The sequence below is a fragment of the Diabrotica undecimpunctata genome, chromosome 3 (genome assembly GCF_040954645.1).
Source record: "Diabrotica undecimpunctata isolate CICGRU chromosome 3, icDiaUnde3, whole genome shotgun sequence".
NCBI classification, from domain to species: Eukaryota; Metazoa; Arthropoda; class Insecta; order Coleoptera; family Chrysomelidae; genus Diabrotica; species Diabrotica undecimpunctata.
In genome coordinates, this window is record NC_092805.1 from 134,859,415 (window position 1) to 134,875,022 (window position 15,608).

Genomic DNA, 15,608 nt, shown 5'->3' on the forward strand with positions numbered 1-15,608 from the left:
GAACAGAAATATTAAGATTAGTGATTTTCATTTTTTTTTGATACACTTTTTAATCTTAAGGCAGATACATTTTTACGATTTTAACAATTTAACAACATGGGCTAGCCTTCGGCTATTGTGCAAGATCTATTCATGTTTTTGGAACAGGAAATATAAATTACAAAAAATATTGTGTTCAATTAATGTATTATTGTTAACTAACGTAATCAAATTTTTCGTATATAATATAAATTCCAATTCAATATTTACCACACGCTATTAGATTACGAAGTAACTTTGTATCACAGTATTAACAGTGAAGTAAAAATGTCAAAATTTCCAAGTGTATTAGTTATTGCCGTAGCGTTATGTGTAAGTTTTCTATACTATGTATAATATCAACTAGACATGTTTTTACAATATATATCTAGTTTTCATTGATTGTACCATATTCTTTAAGGACTTAAAGGTCTTCTATTCTTGTTTTTGCATTCCACTACTTTAAACTTTTTAATGAGGATGTGCGTCGTTTTCCCGATCCTCTTTTTTCTTCCACTTTCCCTTTTATAACCAATCACATTAACTGTGACTAAATTAACTCATTTTTCTTTTCTTTATAGCGAGTATTGAGTATTTCTTTTTCTTGTTTTACCTTTATTAATGTTTCCCTTTTTGTTACGTGTTTTGTTCATGATATTTTCCACATTCTTCATTAACATTACTTCTCAAAGCTGGCAAGTACTTTTTCAGTTGCGTCCGTAACTGTGTAGGCTTTAACTCCATATAAAAGAGCCAAGAATACGTAAGAAACTCAGTAGTCTAGTTCAAATTTCTATTCCAAGTTTTCCATTGCATAATACTGCTGTCATCTTATTGAAAGCGCTTCTGGCTATTTCAATGCATCGTTTTATTTCAAGGCTGCCGTCCCATTGTTCATTTAGCTTACACCCCAAGTTATTGTATCTGATTACTTCCTCTAAAGCTATAACGTAGATAAAAGAAAATTCTTTACTGCGGACAGTAGAGAAGATTCCTTCCCTTCTCTACTGTATGCAAGGAGTATTGTATCATCTGCATATCTGAGAATATTCACTAACGTTTCGTTAATTAATATGCCTTCATTGATGTCTTCTAGTTTCTCTTTAAACATCTCTTTCTTGCATTAAGCAATCAAATGACCCTTGCTGTCACATCGGAAGCAGCACCCTCTTTTGTTTTGGCCCTTGCAGTTCCAGTGTCCAAAGGCAAGGCATCTTCTGCATCTGGTTATTACTGCCCTTGCTTCCACCACTCGACAAGATGTAGAGTTCATTCGTATCGTTTTCATATTAAGGAATTTTTCAACAGTGCCTTCGTCAACAACTATTACGGCGCTCTCCATACCTTTCGTGTCACGTCGTCTCGTCCGTCTGTCCAGACTTAGACTACTTCACAGACCTGCTCTTTACCTGCAGCTTTCTCTGCTACTTTCTTGTATCTTGTATTATTTCTGCCTTAGTGTCAGATGTTATTTCCTGCACTAAGATCCTATTTTTGAGAGGCCCCCCTTTTGCCATCACTCTGGACACGCGCTCTTTTCCCGAAAGTATTTTTTTAACATGTTTGTCCATTTTTCTTACTCCTCCTAGTTCCAGCAATATCGCTTGGTCCCTTACATCCCTACATCTTTCCTTTCTGCCAGATTTTCTTTAATTTTCTTCAGTAGGTTTGCGAACGACTTTTCTTTAGTTTTATTTATTACGACCACGCCCTTTTGTTCTCTTGGTTTGATAGTGGTCCATCCTCTTCTTATTATTGTTCTTACTAGCGTAGTCACATCCTTTCCTCTTAAATCGTATTCTAGATTCCTCTTCTTCTTAAGGTGTCGTATTCTTTCGAAGGTTGGCGATTACCAGAACTCTATGCACTGATGTTTTAAAAAGCTGGTTAGAGAAACAACTTAACCACTTTATGAGATTGCGCAGCCATATCTATTTCTCTATCTATTTCTTTTAAAAGTCTTCGCAAGACTTCTTCATTTGTAACTCTCCCTACATAAGATATTCTTAGGATTGTTCTGTAAAGCCACATCTCGAAAACTTCAACTTTTCTCATCGTAGCATTAGTAGCTCTAGTACTAGTAGAGTGGTTGCCTGTATACCGTATAGTAGGATACTGAATATATAACATCTAGTTATACGTTACACTATGCTACGTGTAATTTCGCTTGTGGTGGTTAGTTTCTTTGCAAAATCATTCTCATTTATTAAAGTTCCAAGATATTTTTATTTGTATATACGTCCGATATTTTGGTAATCATTGAACGAAGGTTAATCATAAGTTGAATATTATTATTTGGTTTCTTAGTAAATATTAACACAATTTGGTTTTACAAATGGTTCTGGTCCTGACTGATATTTTGGTTTCATTCCTCATCTCAATTTAATGCACAAACAACTAATATTTTTTGATATAATGTCGCGTCAGACTTCCAGTACATTAGCTCAACATTTTCTTCCAAAAGAAAAACATATGGTACTTTTCTACTCCATTACAAATTTCAACGTGCCTACAATTGACCCAGGTCACGGTCGCAACTTAGATTACGACGACGGTCAGCAGTAGTACTTATATATACACCGGTATTTAGGCGCTCGCCCTTCCGATATGGATCTATGGAGGAGTATCACCGTGCCGCAAGCCCTTATCTCTTGCCGTACTGCTCCACCATAAGCCGATCCGACACCAGCATATTTCAGTCTAAGCCGCAGATTCATCTAGAATTTTAAACTGCTGAGTTAGCCTTTTAATTTTTCTGTACACCGAGCTGGGGCTCGATCCCACATCCACTGAACCATTCAACAGTGAAGCGAATGAGAATCGGCCGCCTAGCCCGCTTGGTTATCTGACCGACTTACTGGATTAAAATGTGAACACTGTATACTTACATTCTTGGCTTCCTAGGCCGAATATAATAATTTTTTTATTAAAGATTTATTAAGATTTATTAAGGTTTATTAAGATTTATTATGATTTATTGAGATTTATTAAGATTTATTAAGATTTATTAAGATTTATTAAGATTTATTAAGATTTATTAAGATTTATTAAGATTTATTAAGATTTATTAAGATTTATTAAGATTTATTAAGATTTATTAAGATTTATTAAGATTTATTAAGATTTATTAAGATTTATTAAGATTTATTAAGATTTATTACGATTTATTAAGATTTATTAAGCTTTATTAAAATTTATTGAGATTTATTAAGATTTATTAAAATTTATTAAGATTTATTAAGATTTATTAAGATTTATTAAGATTTATTTAGATTTATTAAGATTTATTAAGATGTATTAACATTTATTAACATTTATTAAGATTTATTAAGGTTTATTAAGATTTATTAAGATTTATTAAGATTTATTAAGATTTATTAAGATTTATTAAGATTAATTAAGATTTATTAAGATTTATTAAGATTTATTAAAATTTATTAATATTTATTAGGATTTATTAAGATTTATTACGATTTATTATGATTTAATAAGATTTTGCTTCATTAACAAATGTGTTCCCAATGGCCATATTTAGAGTTTTTACTAATTCTAACAGATCATCTTCAGCATCATTTCTAGTTCGAAAGCCTAGTCCGCCATCATCATCATTATTGGCTTCACAACCTAGATTGGTTCTTGGCATGTTTTTATTCATTTCTATTCCTAGAATTAATCATCCCTATTCATTCCTATTTACAGCTTTCGTTCTTCAGATTCTAGTCTCTTAAATCCTTCTGTACTTGATTCATGTATCGTATTTTTTGCCGCTCTTTGGGTTGTCTTGTCACCATGTGTCGTTGAGCTATGATTCTTGCTGGTTCAAAGGGTCTCCGTAGGTTATGATTTCGAAATTGTATCGTCTTCTCCAAATATCACCATTTTTGCATTATCACCGTGTATATATTGAACAACTTTTCTTTTAAATATTACCAGTTGCGATTCGTCCGATTTTGTTAATCTGGTTTCTGATCCATAGATGAGCACTGGTTTGATCGTGTAGATACGACGTTTAGTATCTGCTATCAGAAATTTTAAAAGTCTATTGCACGCTGGACTGGCTAGATAGATTTTGCGCTAATTTCTCATGTATTACTTTATATTCTCTCTTTGATACCTATATTTTTGATGAAATATTTTGTACTATGTCTCATAATTAATGTGTGATCATGGGAATGCTCTATTGGACTGACTTAAGGGGCATAAACAGATTCACCATTCAAGACTTTTTTGTAAAGCGCAAATTTAGGTGACATATCTCGTTTTTACAACTTTTACTGCATTTTCTTTCATTGCTCTATCACCAATTATACCAACTTCATTACTAGTGTTATGTTTCCCTACATAACACCATTTACATTTATTAATTATCCAGTTCTTTGGCCCTTTATCCGTTATACTTTGTTTCTTGAATACAAACATACCTTCTTCTTTTAAGTGCATCTATCAACTTCATATTCTAATTTTTAAAGCTTTCAAGATGTCAGTAATCTGTCATAATTTTTTTACCTGTAATAGTCCCCCTGAAATAGTACCCATTTGTAATATTATGCGAGATCTTTTCATTATTATGTCCTAAAAAATTATCAGATATTTGATACCCGAATGCCATTTTTGTAGCCTTCGTGTGTCTAACACCATTTGGACAACCTCTTACTAATTAAATTAAAATGCAGTATTTCCCCGCACCCCTTAAATTTTCTGTTAACCAGTGTATTGTTATTCGTATCTCGCTATTACAGGCCATGTACTTTATTATATGGGATACAGATATGAAAAGAACATGAGAGAACTACATATAATAATTTGTTCACAACGAATCCATTAAAAAAATGTTTATAGGTACGTTTAGTACTTTGCAGAATAATATTGGTGTGATCCTTAATAACAATTTTTTATTTATTAGGATTATTCATGAAATCTTGAATTCATGAAGTCGAACGCATTTTTTGTAACATTACTTTATATTTCTAGTTTTCATGTATATATGCCGTTGAGGACCGTCCGGAGGGTACACAAGAATGTCTAGCAAAGTCAGGGGCCCTCGAAGCCGATGTTTTTGCAAGACCTCGTAAGTTCTCTAAAGAAATTAACTGCTTCTGGAAATGTATACTAGAAAAAAGTACTGTGTTGGATGCAGCTGGTGTTTTAAACGTAGACTTGTTTGAAAAAGGTTTCCCGAAAGCTGCTGCCAGCTTGCAACCTCAGCAGATTACTGACTTAAAGAAATGTTTAGGAACTGTAGGAAAAATTGCAATTTGTGACGATATGAGCAAAATTAGGGATTGTTTTGTTAAGGTTCTTAAATCTTAAGTAACTTTAATAGTTTTTTTGTTATTAAGAGGTTTGATTAAAAGTTTTAGTGTTGGCATGTTGAGTTTTAATTTTGTCCTATCAGTTTCTTCTTATTGCCTGCAATTGGCATGTGTATGCCCTGCAATGTGTCCATTGTATATACTGTTGTATTTGTCGCTAACACAAGAAATACTAGTTATGTTTTCAACAGCAACTAGTTTTTATTTTGGTTAATGAAACGCCATCTCGATTCTCTATTTTTCTCTGGTTTTCCAAATGTAATCGCTCAGCATAAATTTAATGTAAGGTGTTAAAAATTAGTTGTTGTGACATTAAATATAGAATATTCACCTGAGATTTTCACTAAGATTTTTAAGTGAGTTACCGTGATGTTGAACATGTTTGGTGCGTTGTTTCAGAATTGTCGAAGATTAGCCTTATAAAAATATTTCAAAATGTTTCAAAAAAAAATATAACAATTAAAATCAATGATAGTCTTAATAACTAAGGGACAAACAACAATAGTTTAGGTCAGGTAGACCCTGTTCGCACAGATCGGCTCAGAAAAATGCCTTTTTGGACACTTAAAATATTGAACTACTGTTATATCCATTAATTTAAAATAAATTGTAATTTTTTGTATTTAAAAGGTGTACTTTATCCAGGTATATTAAAATATTAAAGAAAGATAAATTCATTCTTGACCAATAATATTTTGACCAAAAAAGTTAAATATTGAACTTTGCAAATATGTGAGAGATAAGCTAGTCCATTTTACTTTACTTTTATATATTCTCTATATCATATCCCTTTTTTCTTACATGGTTTTTATTGATTTTGTATTTTAACGTACGGAAGGTGGTCTGATCGCCGATTTTATATACCCATACAATCTGTCAATTGATAGCGACACAAACCGTTATTTTTTTAGCTCCATCTATTAGCATTTTACATTATCTGTTAACACTACAACTCAAACGTCCCCACAGAATTCAAGTTCGGGTCGTATTTTCGAATTCGTTCGAGCATATTTCGCATACGAAATTAGAAGAAATTCGCTCGAAATCCAGTTTTTTATATTTTCGAATAGTGCGCATACGAATTTTTTCGTATACGACGACACGAATGGGTATGAACCATTCGAATTTCGATGCTAGTATACGATCAAAGTAATTTTTGTCATTTCAGTTGTCACTGGGCCCGTGTACGTCAGATAAAATTTCAGCTGATAGTTTTTAATCGTTGTTTTAGATTGAACAATACAATAAAATTTACAGTAATACCTACCATATTTTTACATTGAACTCTGTTTTTAATGGATGGTTTAAATAATTTTTTAATAGAAAGAAATAGTTAACGCCCTTGCCGAGGCGATAATATTAGCGGAACGAAGAGGCAAGTTTACCAACCCATTCTTAACCATCTAGAGGACTATTCGGATGTACAATTTCAAAAATTGTACAGATTAACAAGGCCCGTCACAATGGAGTTGATAGAGTGGCTTTTTTTGTTCGGCCGACACTGAACCACCATATTTCATGCCCTTTTTACTTATTGTTTTAGATAACAAATTCACCATAAACTAGGTTAGGTAAAACTGCCAATTATTCTTCTTTTTTTAATATTTAAGTTTTGGTTGTTCGAATTTGCAGTGTTGCCGGTGCAAATTCTTTTAGTATATGTATAAAATTTCGAAGGACGTTCAAAAATACAGATTCAAATTCGTATACGAAATTTTTCTTTCGAGTTAACTCGTATACGAAAAAATTCGATTGAATTCGAAAATGAAATGAAATTTTAATCTTAAAAGTGACTACAAATTTCAAATGTCTCAAATGTTTTAAAAGTGAAAATTTCTTTAGACAATGGTTGCCTATATTATAAATATTTGTGGTATAAATATTTTTTTATTTTTATAGACACATTTCATGAACGTTACGCTTAAGCTCACAATTCCCTGATTATACAATCTTTTTTCTAGATTAGTGGTCTAAAAGCCGACGACAAACCTGAACATACAGCAGAGTGTATTGCCAAGTCAGGAGCAACTGAAGCTGATGTCTTTGCTAGACCTCGCAAGGAATCTCCCGAGATTAGATGCTTCTGGAAATGTATTATGGAAAAAGATGGAATGTTGGACGCAAGTGGAGTCTTAAATCCAGATATGTTCGAGACATCTTTTCCAAAGGCTGCTGCGAAATTGGACGCTCAAAGCATAACAGATCTGAAGAAGTGTTTGGGAGCTGTTGGAAAAATTACCACATGTGAAGATACGACCAAGATTAGGGATTGTATTGTCAAGGCATTTAAGCAATAATAAATTCTATTCCTGACACATAAAAATAAAATAATTAATACTTTAACTTTTTTGTTGTTTTAATTCTGTTGCATAAAACAGAAGATAAAACCTCGTATTTACAATCATTTGATTGCATTTGAAAATAGTGGATATTGGCCTAGTCACCAAATTATAAATAAGGCAATAATTCAAAATTTAATTCAGAAGTTTTGACCTAGTAGGCATGTAATTAATCTGGTAGTCGGAAAACAACTTTCTTCTTCATCAAAAAACTTATTTAACTTCATTAACGATAATCTCGAAAAAGAGTTGAAAGATGGTTTCATACTGATAAAATCATTTTAGTCTTCTTTGGTTATATTGTTCTGAAGCTGTTTTCTTGTGGCATTTTAAAGTAGTTAATATTTAAATGGGAATAAGCCACAATTAAAGGTTAAAGTACGTTTATTGAGGTTTCAATTTCCACTTCGGAAATCGTTTTCCGAAGTGGAAATTAAAACGTCAATAAACGTACTTTAACCTTTAGTAGTTGTGGCTTATTCTCATTTAAATATTAATTTCTTTGGTTATGTTTAAAGACAAAAATGTGTTCATTATTTTGAGTATAGAATAAATTGTATTATTTTATTATTGTTAAAAAGAATAAAAAAATCTTTTGACGGAGCTAAAGACAAGATACTTCAACTTTTAAATTCAAAGGTGCGATTTTTAAACATAAATTTCAATTAACAAGGTGATTCACGTAAGAATAGCATAGTCCATCATCTTTATTTTTAATGCAATCTCCTATATATTTTTATATTTTTAAAAGCTCCTTAACAACCTGATCCTAACAAATATATTATATAGGGTCTCTTATGCATAATACAAGGTGAAATTTTGAAATTATCTATAATTTTCGTCAAGAAATTAATTAACAGATATTTAGATTATCACTCCAACCACATCGTAAATGTTAAAAAAAAAGAATTATTAAAATCATTATATGATAAAGTCCGAAGCACCTGCTCTAATGAAAATGCTGTTCAATGAGAAAAAACCTGCTAATAAACGTTTTAACAAAAAATGGACAATGAACAAGGAAAAAAGGAAACAACAAAACACACAAGTAATCCTGCAACTCTAACAAGAAGGGATTCAAAAATGACAATGCCGTATATAAAGGGCTTATCGGAAAAATTTAAAAGTGTATTAATAGGTATAATATCACAACATTCAAAACAATCAACACACTGAGATCTATCATGTCCAAAACCAAACCCATCAACACACAAGAAAGATCAAAGAACTGCATCTATAAAATACCCTGTAAATACAACAATTTCTATATGGGTGAAACAACAAGACTACTTAGTGTCAGGATAAACGAGCATATGTAAACATGCCTGAGACAGCGAGCACAGAGTACAATGGAAAGATACATCAATAATTATGAAAGAAACAGACTTGAGAAGGAGAAAAATCAAACAATCAGCTCTCACCGTACTTAATAACGGAAAATGTGCAGCAAACCCATGACCAGAATTCAGCAGGTTTAGGTTGCCAACACTAAAAGTCAATAACAAGAATATACGAACAATAGCGGAACAATACGAAGTCGGAGATATGTCATCTACAATCTATACACAATACAAATGCAACACACAATTCACACACATAATCCACGCAAACATATTTCATACAAATATACAAGAAAACACACAAAACAATTACAATTCGATATTTCGGGACTAAAAACACCACCCATAGATTGCTTTTAACCATAACCAGGTGAGTCAACCATCAGTGTTGAAAAACATAACCTTCTGGCAACAGCTTGTTGGTTGTACATTTTCATAGTTTTTTGAAATAATCTTATTTTAAAGAAGATTTCCGGAGTGGAAATTGAAACATCAAATACTTGTTAGTTAAAAATGTGATTTTCATTGAAACCAATAATTATTGTGGCTTAATCTAAAATAAACATAATATTTAAATAAAGTGGATAGTTGCAAATTATTCTTACGTGTTGCACAATTACCGTCTCAAGGAATATAACCATTCATATATCGGTGTTAAATACATGTTTATGTTTGGATGAATGGGTATGTATGGATATGTTTCTTATCTCAAAATCCAAGTTATTGGCGTACTTAATCAACGTATTAATTTAAAATGTATTTTTTCGAAATAAATAAAATAGACAGAATCTAAAAATTTAAAAGCAAGTGTACCTATAGATAATTCCAAGGGTATTGAAATGGCACTTGCCTTTCACGGAGTTGAGCCAAAAAGGACAAGAGTTGTTAACCACAATAGCCAAAATCGAATACCTCGGAATCATGAGGAACAGGCTGAAAAATATATATACGTGGTTTAGGTTCAACACAACAACCACAAATATTCTCATAGCAGCAATGTACAAGTCAGATAGACACTACAAGAAGAAGGAGAAAGGTAAACTTTAACTAAAATATTTAATGCATTTATTTGTCAGAATGTACTATTCAACATAAAATTAAAGTTATGACCAAAAATTATGTTCGAATATAATTCACAATAATTTTGTCCATGATATATGTAACAACATGATAATTAAAAGCTCCAATATGCTTTAGTCAAGTAAACTTAAAAATTTACCTATCATTTTCTTTATATAATAATTAAACCTAATAAAATCTAAAAATCAATGACCAAATATAATATGTTAAATTCTTTAAATATTCAAAAAAAAACTAACGATAATAAAGTATGAGTAAAAATTTAGTATTGGGCCTATCTAATTTCTTAACCCTTTCATGCCGACTGATTATCGTGTTACACCACCTAAAATATACTAAATACCCATGATAATTACCTATACAGCTACTAAATTTTATAGTTACTATTTTCCTCCCGGTTTTCGTTGTTGACATACGTTTAATGTGTTGCATAACTTACATGTTGATATACACACAACCAAACTTATAATAGTGAATCATCATGTATTTCAAACTAACATTTTCATTTCTTTTGAAAAAACTTGTTGCTGCTAAGGGTAAAGGTTTTTATTGAAAATAAACAAACCGATAAAAAAATCAGATAAGACAGCTCGGTACGTTATAGTGATTATTTGCTTCAGTTGTAAATTTAACGAAAATAAATAAACTAACTTTTGCGTTTAAAAACGAAAATATGCCTTATGTGAGATTAACGGATATGCAATGATAAAAGACATTAGGTCTTGTGAAGTAAGGAATGTAACAGAGGGACATAGCTGTAGTGGTAGGCGTAACACAGTTCATTGTTTCAAAAACCTATGCTAGAGGTATCAGGAATTAGGAACGTTTAAGAATATACAAAGACACATTCTCCAAAAAGAAACCACGGCTCGCCAAGTGTTTCACTCTTCAACTAGCTAGAAGAGAACTACCAAATTCTTACACGAAGGTCCAAAGGCAACTTTTGAAAGCAACAAGTCTAAGTGTTTCAGTTTAAACGATAAGAAAAAGACTGCATGCTTAAGAAGTATAGAGCCGTGGACAGTTATGGGTTATCGAGTTAACCAGGCAGTACAAGATCGATCGCCCAAATTAGTGTTTTCAACACCAAAACTGGAACATTGAAAATTGGCAACACTTGCTATTTTCAGACGAAACCAGGATTTCTATAAAATCAGATAACCAATGAATTCGTGTACTTAGTGAGCGAGGAAGATAAGTAAAAAACGAAAATTGCCAAATCTGTTCGTAGATATACAGGAGGAAGTTTTTTAAGTTCTTTTAGAGACATTATCATCGTTGAAAAATGTCGTTTATTTTTTTATCATCATCGTCTTTGGCTCGACAATCCTCTGTGGATCCTGGCCTGCTCTAAGATTAGTCGCCATTCTGTTCGTTTTTTGGCACATATTGCCATCTTCTGAACTTTTATGGTATCCCTAAGTCGATCTTAACTCTGCGGCCTCTGTTTCTTCTTCCTATAGGTGTTTCTGTAAATAGCTTTTTAGCAATCATGTTGTCAGGCATTCGTATTATGTGTCGGGCCCATCTAAGTCGCTGTGTTTTAATGAAGGTTACATCAGGTTCATTAAAAAGTTGGTATAAGACGAAATTAAATCTTTTGCTCCATTGATTTATTGCTCTAAATATTTTGCGGAGTATCTGACACTCGAATATTCCCAGAAGTCTTTCATCCTCCTGCGTTAGAGTCCATATTTCCGCCCCGTAGGTGAGGACCGGCCTTAGCAGTGTGTTTTATATAATAATTTTAGTTTGTCTTTGGATATTTTTTGAGTGGAATTGTTTTTGTAGTCCACAGTATGCCTTGTTTGTAAGGTTTATTCGTCTTTTAATTTCTTCGCATGTTTTATTGGTAGTAGTCACTAGCGAGCCAAGGTATGTAAAGCTGTCAAACCTGTCAAAGATATGACTTATGTCAATGTCATCAGCGTATAATAAGATTTATATCGATATATTGTAAATAGTACCGCCGTCTCTAATTCTTGTGTCCCGTACTGCCTTTTTCAAGGCAATGTTATATAGGTTGCAAGCCAGGGCAACCCCTTGTCAGAGTCCATCCTTTATCTCGAAGGATCGAGAATTTTATCCGTGTATCCTAACACTGGCTTTTAAGTTAGACATTGTCATTCTCGTTAATCGGATTTTTTCTGCCAAACTGATGCATTGATTGGTATAGTACTGCTCTCTCGACACTGTCGTATACTGCTTTAAAGTCGACAAAAACGTGATGGTTTCAATGTTGAATTCTAATGATTTCTCGACGATTTGTCTTATTGAATCAATTTGGTCAAATGGTAATTTTTCTAGAGTAAATCTGGCCTGGTATTTGCTAGTTCCGCCTAGAGAATATTTGCTAACATTTTTTAAGCAGTTGTTAGCAGGGTTATACATTTGTAGTTGTCACACTAAAGCTGATCGCCATTTTTATGCAACGGGCATATCACGCCTTGAGACCATTCAACTCTCATTTTACCAGATAAGAAGTAAAAGTTTATGAAGTGCTTGTAGCAGGACGTCACCACAATTCTTGTAGAGCTCACTACAAATTTGATTAGTTCCTGATGGTTTATTATTTTTAAACTTTTTAATGGCTTGGACAACCTCTTCAATAATAGTTGGTCTAGTGTTTGGATTGAATAGATTCCAATCATTTCGATCTGCTTGGGCTCGCCAAGTGTTTCACTCTTTATATAGCTAGAAGAGAACAAACAATTTCTTACCTGCTGCTCCAAAGGCAACTTTTGAAACCAACCAAGTGTGTTTCAGTTTAAATGACAAGAAAAAGACTTTGTGCTTAAAAATTATAGAGCAGTGGGACAGTTATTGGTGTCCGAGTTACTCAGGCTGCACAAGGTCGATCTCTTAAATTGCCGTTTCCAACACCAAAACTGGAACATTGTAAGTTGGCAAACTTTGCTATTTTCAGACGAAACCAGGATTTGAATGAAATCAGATGACCAATGAATTCGTGTACTTAGAGAGCGAGGAAGATAATTAAAAACGGAAATTGTCAGATCTGTTTACAGATATAAACAGGAATGTCATGGTTTGGAGAGACATTATGATAGGTGAAAAATGTCGTATAATTTCTTTCCAACTAAATTTATTCGCTTGAAGGTATATTGATTTGGTTCTAGAACCTGTAGCTAATCCCTGAGAAGGCACCAATTGACATACCAACTAGTATGGCATCAACCCGAAGATTAGAGAGTAAAACATGAAAACGTTTGGGAAATAGGACTCTATGGATTGGCAATACACTGGACTTGGCTAGTGAAGTAAATAGAATAGGTTAATTAATAAAATAGAAACGGTACTTCTATAAAAAAAAAGTATAAATGCAAAAACACATACACGGAGTATGCGATGGTTAAATATTGCTACGTCACACCATTTAATCAATTACTTTCTGAGTTTTAGGCCATTTAAAAGAGGTCAGCAATTTTTTCCACGGATATTCCAGTTATAGTAATTGCGATTCCTGAGCACTGAGACCGTGTACCTTTAGGCACAGACTTGGTGACCAGACCCTCCAGGTGGTCGGCTAGCGAGGTAAGCAAACACCGTTTTCCAAATCGGCAATGGATCGTCCAGCACACACAATACGCTAGGGAGGAAAACCAGTGACCATGGTCAAAAAACAAGGTTATTGGCACGCTTTTTGACACATTTTGAGAAGAAGCAATTCTAGACAATTCACAAAAATAAACGTAAACAAGGGAGAAAAGTGCATAACGCCACCCCTACGAAAGCGGTATCACCGCAAAAAATCTTTATTTCCGAGGGTATTGAATGGAAACAAGTTAAGTTTCCCTAATGTTATGTCTAAGATTGGGGAGGGGTTTGAAGGTAGTTTGGGGATCAGAGAGGTATCGTCTTCACGAGGCGTGACCTCTTCGATTTTCTGACATGACAACCACTTATTCTGGGAATCTCATGTCCCTTGGAGCTTAGATTCACTTTGGTGTGTGTGTCTGTGTGTGTGGGTATGTGTATGTGTATGTGCGTATTGTGTTAGTGTGTGCTAGCTAATTTTTTGACAGTGGTGTTCTTGCATCCACAAATATACGGAGAATGTGGTGATATCACTTAGGAATTGACTTTCAAAAATACGTCACTTAGGTGATGTTCTTAACTAAAATTTAACAAAAAATCATACAAGAATATTAGATTATTATTTTTTACTACAAACAAAGCTAAAAAGTCATCAGAAGAATAATGACATACGTGGCAGAAACTTACGTTCTGCTACGTAGATGGCAACAGAACAACATTCTGAACGACCTGACACAGAGAGGACAAAAAGATGGATAGAAACAACAGAGATAAAACCACTTAGAAACATTGATGATAAAATATTATGGGACAATGCCAGAAGTACAAGTATACTACATAGGTGCAAGGTGCAGAATATCAAGGACTGAGACAATCAGTAGGAAGACCACGAAAACGATGAAAGTCCGCAACGAAAAACTTACTTGAATCACACTGAAAAACAGACAAAGTCATGTCTACATAAAAAGAAGAAGAAGGAAAAGAAAAAGATATAAAGCTATTACGTTTAAAAATATAATGTAATTTGTCTTCCGAAAAATTCTGACGTATCTAGTGACCAGCAAACTAAAAGTTGACAAAAGAAGAATCTAATTAGATTTTTAGTAAATGTTTTGGGTGTAATTTAAGCTTTTATAAATTCCTGTTGTTTTCGTAAAAAGAGTTTTTAAAGCCGTACCTATATTTCTCATTATTTTTAAATTACTACTAGACAAGGCAAAAAGTTCGGGTTCATTCGGAAAAATATTTCCAGAAGATTTTTTTGCATAATCACGTTTATGAGATACCCTATAATAAGGCTCAAGAGGTCGCCGAGGCTAAAAGTTGTTCAAATTTTTGTAAACAAATTGTAATAATCATTTTTTCGGATTTTGCAATTTTTTTTGAATTTTTTAGATTATTCTGAACAAAATAGGTCTCTTATAATTATTCTGTAAACTTGATCTTAAAACTTCTCAGTTTTAAATTATCTCGAAACTTAAAACGATCAAGTTTACAGAAAAACTACAAAAGACTTATTTTATTCAAAATGATCTAATACATTTAAAAAAAAATTGTCCTGTCCAAAAAATTTATTGTTAAAAAAAAATTGTTTAAAAGAAATTGATCATTCGCCTGGGCTATCTTGAATCTTATTTAAGGGGGCATCTCATGAAAGTGAGTATGTATAAACAATCTCATGGGAATATTTTCTCAACGAACTCGAGCTTTTCGCCTTGTCTATACATACACTCTTATAGCAATAATATTGTCTACAAAAAATAGATGCTGGATAAAACTCAATTTTTCTACTTCGGTATTTCGTAGCCACTCCCACTCCTTTTTTACTGGTAAGCCATAATTTGTGTAGATAATTTGTTTTGAATTTATTATATAAATTTTGCCTATTGTGATGCTTTTATTTAAATTAGGAACCGGAACTAAAAATTACCTTCAACAAAAGTTTAATAAATAATTTTCGTACT

General features: G+C 32.7%; 1 protein-coding gene across 1 annotated transcript; it reads left to right on the forward strand.

The window, feature by feature from the left end:
• Positions 1-232: 232 nt before the first annotated feature.
• LOC140436176 (general odorant-binding protein 19d-like) lies at positions 233-7,673 on the forward strand. Its single transcript, XM_072524879.1, has 2 exons — positions 233-351; positions 7,292-7,673. The coding sequence occupies exons 1-2, from the start codon at positions 307-309 to the stop codon at positions 7,625-7,627; spliced, it is 381 nt and encodes a 126-aa protein (XP_072380980.1). The 5' UTR covers positions 233-306; the 3' UTR covers positions 7,628-7,673.
• The last annotated feature ends 7,935 nt before the right edge of the window (positions 7,674-15,608 follow it).

What these genes read in the sequence shown, in the direction of transcription:
- LOC140436176 (XM_072524879.1), top strand. Translation starts at nt 307, where the DNA reads ATGTCAAAATTTCCAAGTGTATTAGTTATTGCCGTAGCGTTATGT. An exon ending in TTATTGCCGTAGCGTTATGT is followed by an intron (nt 352 to 7,291) that starts GTAAGTTTTCTA and finishes TCTTTTTTCTAG; the next exon opens with ATTAGTGGTCTAAAAGCCGA.